General features: G+C 36.1%; 1 protein-coding gene and 1 long non-coding RNA gene across 3 annotated transcripts in view; one reads left to right on the plus strand and one right to left on the minus strand.

Moving 5' to 3' along the window:
• Nucleotides 1–12,309, minus strand: part of RNF169 (ring finger protein 169) — a 109,079-nt gene that overhangs the window by 78,669 nt on the left and 18,101 nt on the right. For both annotated transcript variants that reach the window (XR_014250430.1, XM_082411266.1), the window contains exon 2: nt 226–299. Coding sequence is in view for 1 of the 2 variants with exons in the window: in XM_082411266.1 (XP_082267392.1) it covers nt 226–299 (74 nt within the window). In the remaining variant the exon portion in view is untranslated. The remainder of the gene's footprint in view (nt 1–225; nt 300–12,309) is intronic.
• LOC309637178 lies at nt 1,336–10,943 on the plus strand. The gene is made up of 2 exons (XR_014250445.1): nt 1,336–2,538; nt 2,582–10,943. It is a non-coding gene; the product is annotated as an uncharacterized lncRNA (long non-coding RNA).

Below are 12,309 nucleotides of genomic sequence, written 5' to 3' on the forward strand. Positions count from 1 at the left end.
GACAGCTTAAAAGGGGTTCTGAGTTAAGGTTTACTCTACTTCCATTATAGCTACAGAATCTAACTAGACCAGTGTAAGGTAGGGTACAGAAAGACAGGCTCTGCATTATAAATTTTAAAAATCCCTAGTAAATCAAAACTCCCACTAAGCATTCTTTAATGTCATCATTTCAATTAACTTTAAGAAAATGAATGGCATAATGATATGTATACTGTTATACTGTACCTTTCGCAGGCTTTCATATTCCTCACGAAGTTCCCCAGGCTTGCTTAATTTGATTGGTGCTCTGAATATAAACTCTGGAGGAAAGGGAAAAGAAAACACTTTTTAACAAAACTTTCTAGGAAGAAACCAAGATCTTGTCCTACTGCTGCCCCCACATCATAAACCACATAAAAATTGTGGTCATCTTCCACAATTTGAATACTCATTCATTTATTTAACGAATACTTATTAAAGGGTATAAACCAGGCACAGTTCTAAGCACTGGGGAGAAGCACTGAACAAATAAAGTCCTTACTATCATGGAGCTTACAATATTGTGGGGGGAAAGAGACAATAAACAAACAAGTGTGTGTATATAATACAACTGGTGGTACTAAGGGCTATGGAGGAAAATAAACACAGGCTGGAAGATTACTTTATCAATATATAGAATGGTCTGAAGGGTCTCCTTGATAAAGTAACATGTTAAAAGACCTCAAGGAAAACTATATTTAAAGCTCCTAGTTCAACGTTACCAAGTAACATTTTAAATAGCTGAAGTTTTATTCATAATACTTTGTTACTAATGTTTCTTTCTACTTCTTTTTCAACATTGCCAACAGACTATTTTCCTGTATACAACTTATAAATATTTTCAGGATATAACCGATTTTTTATCCTCAAAGCCTTCAGTGGTTTTGATCAGCTTACAGAATAAAATCAAAACTCTTCAACATGTCACTCAAGGTTTTCCAGAGACTGATCACAACTTTATCTTTCTAAAGCACTGTGTCTCTCATCTCTTGACTATCTGGTTACAATATATATATGCCATATACTTCTAATCCTTTTATGCTGTTTCTCAGCTGAAATTCTCTTTTCTCCCCTTCTCTATATCCAGGCCCACAGGAGGCACACAATACACACTGGTTATATAAATGATAAAAATCCAACTTAAGAACAGGAATAAAAGATAAGTCCTAAATGCTATCAAAAAGGAAGGAGAAAATATGCACTTCTCTCTCCTTAAATGTACACAACACTTCGATATACCCCTATGTATATTTAGCGACTTAAACACAGTATTTATTTGAAGACTTACTAATAACTCTATATCCCATTCAGGTTGATAATATTTGTTGTAGAAAAGTGGGCTCCTCAAAAAGTTGACTTTTGTCCTTTTTCAGTTGTCTCAACTACCTTAAAAAGACTCATATACACCAGAGAAATGTGGAAGATTCTTAGACAGAAACACTGGACGTAATACAGATGCAGAAAACAGTAACTTAAAGCTCTACCAAGCTGCAGAGAATTATTAGAACCGGGGCTTGGGAGGCAAACACTACATCACCTTCACCCACTTAAACAAAAAGTCCTGATGACTATTTTAATCATATCTCTTAAGTACATTTCTAATTATAGGCAAATAGTGTCTAAAACCAGATGCTTTAAAAGAGGAGGGGAAGAAGGAAGAGAAAAGCAAAACCCTTAAGGCAAAAAAATACTTTTAATCCATTTATGGAGAACCTATTACCTGAACGATACTTTATATTTTCTCAGTGAATCTTCACAGAAACTTTATAAGGTAGGTATTATACCCATTTTACAATAAGGAAAATGAGAGGTTAGTGACTTGCCCAAGGCCACACAACTAGCACATGGCAAAATTAAGAGAAAAAGAATTAACAGGTATAAAGAGGGAAATTACATAATGATGAAAAAGGCAACCCATCAAGAAGCTATAATAATTATGCACTTGTATGAACCTACAGCAGAGCAAAAAAAAGATTATAAGAGAAATTAATAAATCCAAAATTATAGTAAAAAATTGTAACACACCACAATTAAAAACAGGTAGATCAGGAGGATCAAGAGGTAATAAAAATAAAGAAAAATTGAACAATAAAATTAACAAACTTGATTATCTATATTTATGAACTCAATGAACAAAATATATATTCCTTAAAGCAAACAAGGGACAATTAAAAATACACTAGGACTCAAAGAAGTTGCAAAAAATTTCAAAGTATTCATATTATACAGACTTTGCTCTTGGATCTTAGCTGCCATTTTCCAAGCCAAGTTCTGTAGCTACCTGGCTGATTACTTTGGATTACTCAGTATTCTTTCCCAATAAATTCCTTATCTGCCTAAATTTGGCAGAGTACATTTCTGCTGATTAAAACTAACAACCACTGGCTGATTCTATTTTTCACATGGTACTATGAGATGACTAATAAACAAAACTCTACTAAAACTGGTTAAGAAAAAAAAGGAAAGAGACGACAAATTAATACTAAGAATAAAACTGAGGACCAAATTAGAAATATCAAGGCGAGTTTAAATCTCCAGCAACTATCAAATTAGAAATATCAAGGCGAGTTTAAATCTCCAGCAACTATCAAAACAATGTTATAATGAGTGATCTTGCACATACATCATTTTGCATGTCTGCAAGTATATTCACAGATTAAACTGCTGGAATCAGAACTGCTGAGTCAAAGAATATGTGCTTCTGTAATTCTGACAGACAATACCAAATCACCCTTCATAAAGCCTGTACAGATTTATAATCCCACCAGTGATGCATGAGAGCGCCATTTCCTCACACCTTTCCCGGCACAATGAGGGTTGAAATTTTTTAGCTTTGCCAATCTAATTGGTGAAATTCTGTATCTTATGCACTGAATGAGTGAAACTGAATACTTTTCACATGTTTGAGTAATTTGCATTTCCTTTGATGTGAAAAGTATATACATTTCCTTTACTCCTGTTGGAGTTAACTTTTTCTTCTTGATTTGTTAAAGCTCTGTCTAGGTAAGGAAAATTACCCTTATGTCACATGAATAGCAATACTTTTCCTAGTTTATCATCTGTCTTGACTTTGCTTATAGTGGTGATTTTTGTGTAGTTATATTAATCAAACTTCTCCTTTATGGCTTCTGCATTTTGTATCATATTTGGAAAGACCTTCCTCAGGCCAAGATACAATAACAAATTCTACCACAGTTTCTTCTGGTACAAAGTATAAGATTCTTCTCATATCTACTTTTAAAAATTCTAAATCTGTATATTTATTTGGAAGCAACATAAGGAGCATAATGTTATTCAGTCTTTTACTAAGTCTACGATCCAACACAAGGGACCAAAAATATTTTAATGATACACTAGTAAAAATGATTATAATTTTTACTTACTGTTAGAGAATTTGCTTTCTCTAAAATAGTTCTTGCTGACATTTAGAAGAAAATGTCCAAAGAGGTTAACATCTTCATTATATAGTGTAAATAATACAAAATTAAAAGCCTGATCCCCAAAACTTAGAAGCTTCCAGAGTCTTGGATAAGTCAGTCTCAACTTCCTCTTCTGTAAAACCAGAATAATACCTATTATGACAGGCCATTATGAGGATCAAATGAATATAATGAGAGTGAAAATACTTTGTAAACTATTTTCAGCCAGTAGAGTGGCATGCAGTAGAATCTGGTAACTATAAAATTGTCTCTGGTGTTGGTGAGATAAAGAAATGGTAGTTTGGTTTGATTTATTTGCAAGTACAACTTACAAGAAACAAAGATAATGACCCAACTGCTTTGATACATATATTATACGAAAAGTTAAATTCACTTTGGGATACTTAAGAAATCTCAAAGTTCATAATACAAGGCCAAGTAGGAACTCGGCACACTGACTGAAATATTACTATGCCTTGACTCATTTGAGAGTGAAAGGTAATGGCAGGGGTAGGGGTGGAGTAGTAATTTATATTCACCAAAATTAGTACTGATATAGATTAGCTTACTCTTGGATTAAGATTAATGATGTTTAATGCTTTAAAAATACAAAATGCGAAATAGTCACTTTTTGCAACTTCTTCCCCCAACAGGATTGTGCTACATTAACTGGCATCATGCCCAAAAGCTCAAAAAATTACATAGTCAACAAAGTAACTCTTGAATACAAAAACAGTTAAGCATAACAGGTCATGAATTGGTCCGATATGACATTAATTTAAATATTTAAGCCTATTTCCTATTTTAGTAACGCCCTCTAGAAATGTCAACAAGGCAAAAAAAAAATTCTTTTTTTTTCCCTACTGGCTTGCAAAAAGCGCATATTAGGTTCTGATACCTGCTCTGTCAATTAAGTGAGAATATTTAGATATATCAAAGCTTCTCTTTGCCTTGGTCTCACCTATCAAATGGAAATTAAAATACTGGCCAAACCTACCTCATAGGAATGCAGAAGACCACAATTAATAGTAGTAGTAGTAATCAGTGAAGAATCCCTATAATAAATAAAAACAGCTAACATTTAATAAGAGCACACTATATGCTAAATGTTGCACACATACACACACAGAGAATGCAGAAAAGACTTAACAATAGCAGGCCTAACTTAAGATAGGCCTAACCGATCTTAAGGCCTGCTTACAGGGTTGGCCCTTGGCTGGTGCCTAGGAACTTGGATTTCAGGAGAGTTCCCACCCTCTCTGATTAGGTACAGGTTCATTGTACCTAAATTGTTTGTAGTACAATGTAGTTATGCTGAATACCTTCTTTCCTGATGGGATTCTGGAATTTTGGTATATGCTAGGCAGACAGTCCTTACCTGATCAGCCACTAATAAACACTCTGGGCACTAAGTCTCCAAGAAGCTTCCCTGGCTGGCACCATTTAACACATACTGTCACAACTTGTTGCTGGGGGAAGTAAGCATGTCCTATGAGACTCAACTGAGAGAGGACTCTAGAAGCTTATGCCTGGTTTCCCCTGGACTTTGTCCCATGTACCTTTTCCCTTTGCTGATTTTAATCCGTATCCTTTCACCGTAATGGATCACAGCCATGAGTAGGACTACGCTGAGCCCTGTGAGCACTCTCAGCGAATCATCGAACCTGTGGCGGGGGGCCGGGGGGCGGGGCGTCTTGGAGCCCTCCTGAGACACACATACACGCATATCACGGACTAAAATCTCTTTAGATCTCAGTTTCTACTAGAGAAATGAAGTCAACACACTAGATAACTTCTAAAGTTAATGATTCAACACAGGCATTCCTTGTTTTCTTGCACTTCACTTTCTTGCACTTCACAGATACTGTGGTTTTTACAAATTGAAGGTTTATGGCAACCCTGTGTTGTCAGATGATAATTAGCATTTTTTAGTACTAAAGTATTTTTAAATTAAGGTGGGTATATTGTTTTTTAAACCATGAGGCTATTGCACACTTAACAGACTACAGTATAGTATAAACCTAACTTTTATGCGCACCGGGAAACCAAAAAATTCATGTGACTCGCTTTATTGCAGTATTCACTTTATTACAGTGGTCTGAAACCAAACTCTCAATATCTCCAAGGTATGCCTGTAATAATATTTTTATTTCATTTTCATTTACTACTCAACAGGTTTCTCTAAATTCTGAAATACTCTATTAAAGTTTAATATACTAGGTAAAAATGATATTAGGATTTTAAACTTATATAACAGTAGCTATAACATGAAAATAATTTCTTTGAAGCCTTATGAAATATGGTTTCACTCCACCTGGAAAAAGGTCAGAAAAATGAAAATCTCCCCTTTTAAATCAAAGTCTTTTACAGTGTCTCTTAAAGCTTACTGGAGAACATGTATACACTCAACATTATTAATTATACTAAGATATTTATCAGTCATGATTAACCTTTCAGGTTCCCTGACTTTTAGTACAGAAAGAACACTCATTTATAATAAAATAGTTCCTGTCTGCTGATGCGGGACTTGACTTTTCTTAATATTCTCTTTACTTCCCTCTGCCTTCCTAGAGTCATATGTCAGCTCCCTCCACTCCAAAAGTTGAAATTGTGATTGAAACTCCTGCAATACTATCATAAAATCAGAGCAACAGGAGAAAACCTAGATGACTTGGTATGGTGATGCCTTTTTAGACATAATATCAAAGACATGATTCATAAAATAAGTAATTGATAAGCTGGACTTCATTAAAATTAAAAATTTCTGCTCTGCAAAAGACAATGTCAAGAGAGTGAGAACAAAAGCCACAGATTGGAAGAAAACATTTGCAACAGATGTATTTGATATAAGACTGTTATCCAAAATAAACAAAGAACTATCAAAACTTAATCAGAAAACAACCTGATTTTTTTTTTAATGGGCAAGAGACCTTAACAGACACCTCACCAAAGAAAATATATGGCAAAGAAGAAGACACAGCAAATAAACAAATGAAAAAAACGCCCAACATCGTATGTCATTAGGGAATTACAAATTAAAACGAGATGGCACTACACCCCTAATTAGAAGGGCTAACATCCAAAACACTGACAACACCAAATGCTGGTGAGGATGTGGAACAACAAAAATTCTCATACACTGCTGGTGGGAATGCAAAATGGTAGAGCCACTTTGGAAGGCAATCTGGCAATTTCTTACAAAACTAAACATAGTTTTACCATACAATCCAGTAATTGCACTCCTTGATATTTACCGAAACGAGTTAAAAACTTACATCCACACAAAAACCTGTAAATAAATGTTTATAGCAGCTTTGGCCATAACTGCCAAAACTTGGAAGCAAACAAGATATCCTTCAGAAGGTAAATGGATAAATAAACTGAGGTACATACAGTGAAATTAATTAAAGAAACCTCAGCTAAAATTAGAGTAGGGACAGGCCTGTAGGGGGAGCGGTCATGCCCCCCCATGCATCTGTCAGTTACTCCAAATAGGAAGAGCTATACATCTACACCTATGACAGGAAGGTGTTGCTTACTTTACTATCCAGCAGGAAGAAGAAAACTTCTCTCCACCCAAAAACAGCTCCACCAGTCAGATATGCAGCAGCTCAACTGATGAGAAGCCTCCATACTTTGGACTCCCAGCTTCCTCCAATGGACTCTTTGGTTATTACAGCCCTTCCCAACTCCCCTCTTTTCCCTATAAAAGCAAATTCCGCTTCCTTGTTCTCTGGATTTGTCTCTGGTCTGCCATAGTTTGCATATCCCAAACTGCAATTCCTCTGGCTATTCCCAAATAAACTCACTTTTGCTGGTAAAATAACTGGCTATTATATTATGAAAGTTGATAATCCAGACAATGGAATATTATTCAGTGCTAAAAAGAAATGAGTTTTCAACACTGATGAAAAAAGTCGGAGGTAACACAAACAGCTGGAACGATATACCAGGTTCTTGGATTGGAAGAATCAATATTGTCAAAATGAATATACTACTCAAGGCAATCTACAGATCCAATGCAATCCCTATCAAGTTACCAATGGCATTTTTTCACAGAACTAGAACAAAAAATTCTATAATTTATATGGAAACACAAAAGACCCCAAATAGCCAAAGCAATCCTGAAAAAGAAAAATGGAGCTGGAGGAATCAGACTCCTCAACTTCAGACTATACTACAAAGCTACAGTAACGGAAACAGTATAGTACTGGCACAAAAACAGAAATATACATCAATGGAACAGGATAGAAAGTCGAGAAACAAACTCACATACCCATGGTCGACTAACCTATGACAAAGGAGGCAAGAATATACAATGGAGAGAAGACAGTCTTTTCAATAAGTCTGGGAAAACGGGACAGCTACATGTAAAACAATGAAATTGGAACACTAACACCACATACAAAAATGAACTCCAAATGGATTAAAGACCTAAATTCAAGGCCAGACACTACAAAACTCTTAGAGGAAAACATAGGCAGAACACTCTTTGACATAAATTGCAGCAATATCTTTTTTGATCCACCTCCTACAGTAATGAAAATAAAAACAAAAATAAACAAATGGGACCTAATTAAACTTCCTCTGCACAGCAAAAGGAACTATAAACAAAACAAAAAGACAACCCTCAGAATGGGAGAAAATATTTCCAAACAAAGCAACTGACAAGGGATTAATATCCAAAATATACAAACAGCTCATGCAGCTCTATGTCAAAAACAAACAACCCAATCAAAAAACAGGCAAAAGATCTAAATAGACAATTCTCCAGAAAAGATATACAGACGGCCAAAAAGCACATGAAAAGATGCTAATTACCAGAGAAATGCAAATCAAAACTACAATGAGGTGTCCCCTCACACTAGTCAGAATAGACATCATCAAAAAGTCTATAAACAATAAATGCTGGAGAGGGTGTGGAGAAAAAGGAAACTCTCCTACACTGTTGGTGGGAATGTAAATTGGTACAACCATTATGGAGAACAATATAGAGGTTCCTTAAAAAACTAAAAACAGAACTACAATATGATCCAGCAATGCCACTCCTGGGCATATATCTGGAGAAAACTCTAATTAGAAAAGATATATGCACCCCAATGTGCATAGCAGCACTATTTACAATAGCCAAGACATGGAAGCAACCTAAATGTCCATCAACAGATGAATGGATAAAGAAGATGTGGTACTTATATACAATGGAATATTACTCAGCCGTAAAAAAGAATGAAATAATCGCATTTGGAGCAATATGGATGGACCTAGAGATTATCATACTAAGTGAAGTAAGTCAGAGACAAATATCACAGGATATCGCTTATATGTGGAATCTAAAAAAATGGCACAAATGAACTTATTTACAAAGCACAAATAGTCACAGATGTATAAAACAAACATGGTTACTTGGGGGAAGGAGAGAGGAGGGATAAATTGGGAGACTGGGATTGACATATGCACACTACTATATATAGAACAGATAACTAATAAGGACCTACTGTATAGCACAGGAAACTCTACTCAATACTCTGTAATGACCTATATGGGAAAGAATCTAAAAAAAGAGTGGATATATATATATACATATAACTGATTCACTTTGCTGTACACCTGAAACTAACACAACATTGTAAATCAACTATACTCCAATAAAAATTTTAAAAAATAAATAAAATGTATTATGATTGGAAAAAAAAAGAAAAAAAAAGAGCTTTCAAAGCTATGAAAAGACATGGAGGAACCTTTAACGCATATTACTAAATGAGAGAAGCCAATCTGAAAATGCTACATACTGTATGTCTCCAACTATATGACATTCTGGAAAAGATAAAACTTTAGAGACAACAAAAAGATCAGAAGCTCCAAGGATGGAGAAGGTAGGGATGAGTAAGCAGAGCAGAGGATTCTTAGGGCAGTGAAAAGACTCTTTCTAATATTATAATGATGGACAAATTTCATTATACATTTGTCCAAACCCACAGAATGTACAACACCAAGAGTCAAATCTACCATTCTGGTGAGTGACAGTGATAATGGGGGAGGCTATGAATGTGTGGGGGCAGGGATCATATGGGGTATCTCTGTACCTTCCTCTCAATTTTGTTGTAAAACTAAAACTGCCCTAAGAAATAAATTCTTGGGCTGGGGGGGGGGGGGGTGGCGTGGGGGGGGGAGCACAGCAACAGCGCGTCAAAAGCAGCAGAAAAGGCAACATCACTCTCCTTAGTCCAGAGGAATTAGTCCCCAAACCCACCAATCCCTCCACCAGAATCTATAGGGATTTTCAAGTGTTTCAGTAGCACAGAAACAACCATTCACCCTTCCTTCATCTCACAGAAAAGAAATACTAGAAACTATTCCAGGTGTCACTCAGCTGCTGAGTATTTTAGTATTTATAAATTTATCCAGTGGTGGAAGTACTTTCTTAATGCCTGTCCTCTGACAACTACAGTTGATCCTTGAACAACATAGGTTTGAACTGCGCAGGTCCACTTATATGCAGATTTTTTTTCAATAAATACATACTATGGTACCATATGATCTGCGGTTGAATCTGAGGTTGGTTGAATCCACTTATCCACATAAGGTTATACACAGATTTTCAACTGTGCAGGGGGGTCGGTGCCGCTAATCCCCATGTTGTTCAAGGGTCAACTGCACCATGTTTAAAAGAGAAACTCTCTAAGGATATGATACCCTAAGAATGACAAACACACATGGCCAATGACCAAAGCTGAGTACTACATTCAGTCTAATGTGAACTGTAGGAGCAGCTATACTTCCTTGATGGTCCTTCCTGAAAAAGATTTTCTCTAGGGTGGGGTGATTGGTTATTAATAAAGGCAAACAAACAAAACAAACTATAAGACTAGCATTTTGCTAACTGCACCAAACCCTCAGGAATAAAGTATCATTGTCAAAGAATCCACACTCAATACAAAATTAGAAAAAGAACCTCACTGAACTATATTGGGAAGACGCTACCCCAATAACTCTCAAATCCAAAGGTAAACATCCCTTGGTACCTGGCTATGCTTGAGTTTTTACCCCTGTACGTTCAATTTCTTATTAGTGCAGCAGAATGAAAAAGAACTTTGGACTTAAGAGTCCCAAGATCTTGATCCTAATTTGAATACTCCCACTTACTAGTTATTTGTCCTTGGGCAAATAAAAAAATCTCTTTGCTAATTTCCATCTCTACCTCCATGACCAGTATCATTCTGATGTCTGGCAGTTATATAGAACTTTCATTATGCCAGGCCCATTTCTAAGCACTCTATATTTTAACTCATCTAATCTTCATAATGACAATGGGGAGATGCTATTATCCCCACTTTACAGATGAAGAAACTGAAGCACAGAGCATACAACTTGCCCAAGGCTACACTGCTGTAAATGAAAGAGCTATGATTTAAACTCAGGCAATCTGGCTCCAGAATCGGTCTCCTTACCCACTGTTCTTTATTACCTCTTTAATATTAAAAAAAAAAAAAAAAGAAAGAAAAAGAAGCTGAACAGCCCTATATGACAATGGGAAAAGGACATGAACAGTCAGTTTACAGAAACATAAATTCAGATGACTTGTAAACAAATTAAAATATGTTCAATTTCGCTCATTTCAAGATATTACTACTTCTGAAACAAAACACTTTTATATATCAGATTGGCAAATATCAAAAAAATTTGATAAAGACAAGAGTTAGCAAGGGTATTCGTTATCTTAATGATGTATCGTACATGTGTACAAAGATGTACAGACAAGAATATTCACTGCAGATCAATCACAATACTAAAGACTGGAAACAACCTAAATGTCCTTCTATTTTAGAATGACTGAATAAATTATAAGTGACTGGGATGCAATGGATCCTTTCCTATACTGTCTGTTTTTATTCCTGGTCTGGCTTCTTGGTTTACCACGTAATTTTTGTTAGAATGCCATTCATTGTGTTATGAAAAACTATAAAGGCTGTGGATGATATAACACTCCTACAGAAGATTCACCATCTTCTCTGACAGGCAATTAGACTAAGGGTAGATCACCTCACAATCCATTCAGGACATGAGCTTATTCAAGGTTGGCTGCAAGCTTTGTAAAGCTTGAAAAGTTTGATCTACCCTAGTTTGTAGCCCTCCAAGGATCCAACTGAGAGTTAAGGGTATCTTCCAAGCCTGCCTTCCTTGGAAGGTCCTCAACTTTTCTCTCCTCTCCTCAAACACTGAAGAACAGCTAAAAGAGTGCTCTGCTTTTCATTAGGCTTCTGGGAAGCTTCTTAACCTTTTACCCTACACAGTTAAAGAATCTGCAAACGCCTCAAGAGAAAAAAAAGCAGGTGGAGAGGCTGGGGCGGGGAGGAGTGGGGGCGGGGAGATGCACCTCCCTTCTCTCTGGGATCTTGGCCTCTCAAGTTTTGGCTGCCTTGGCAGCCCTGAACTATAATTTTTGTATCCCTAGCCCCATGAAGAAAGCTCTGCTGGCTTTTTTGCCTCTTAATAGCTATACTCTCCCTTTGCCAAGAATCCACAAATGTCTGAAGTCCTGGCTGCCTTGGCAATTTACCAATGCCTTCATATAGATTTTTTTTTAAATCAGGCTTTTCTAGTTATTCTCAGCAGGAGTTTTGGTCTGCTACAATCTGCTCCATCATAGCCAGAAGCAAAATCTACATTCTTCATAAGCAGTGGAGAAGACAAGATTTTCGTCATGAAACCACAAACCATTAATAAAGAGGGAACAAGCAGTGAGGAAGAAGACAAAAGGAGAAAATATTCTTTTAAGAAAGTCAAGAAAGAAATCTAATAAAGGTAGAAAACGTGTGGTCCAAGTACTAAAGAAACTTACAATCTTACTAGGGAACGAAAAACATACGTGAGT

This window comes from Balaenoptera physalus, assembly GCF_965194825.1.
Source record: "Balaenoptera physalus genome assembly, chromosome: 10".
Classification (NCBI taxonomy): domain Eukaryota; kingdom Metazoa; phylum Chordata; class Mammalia; order Artiodactyla; family Balaenopteridae; genus Balaenoptera; species Balaenoptera physalus.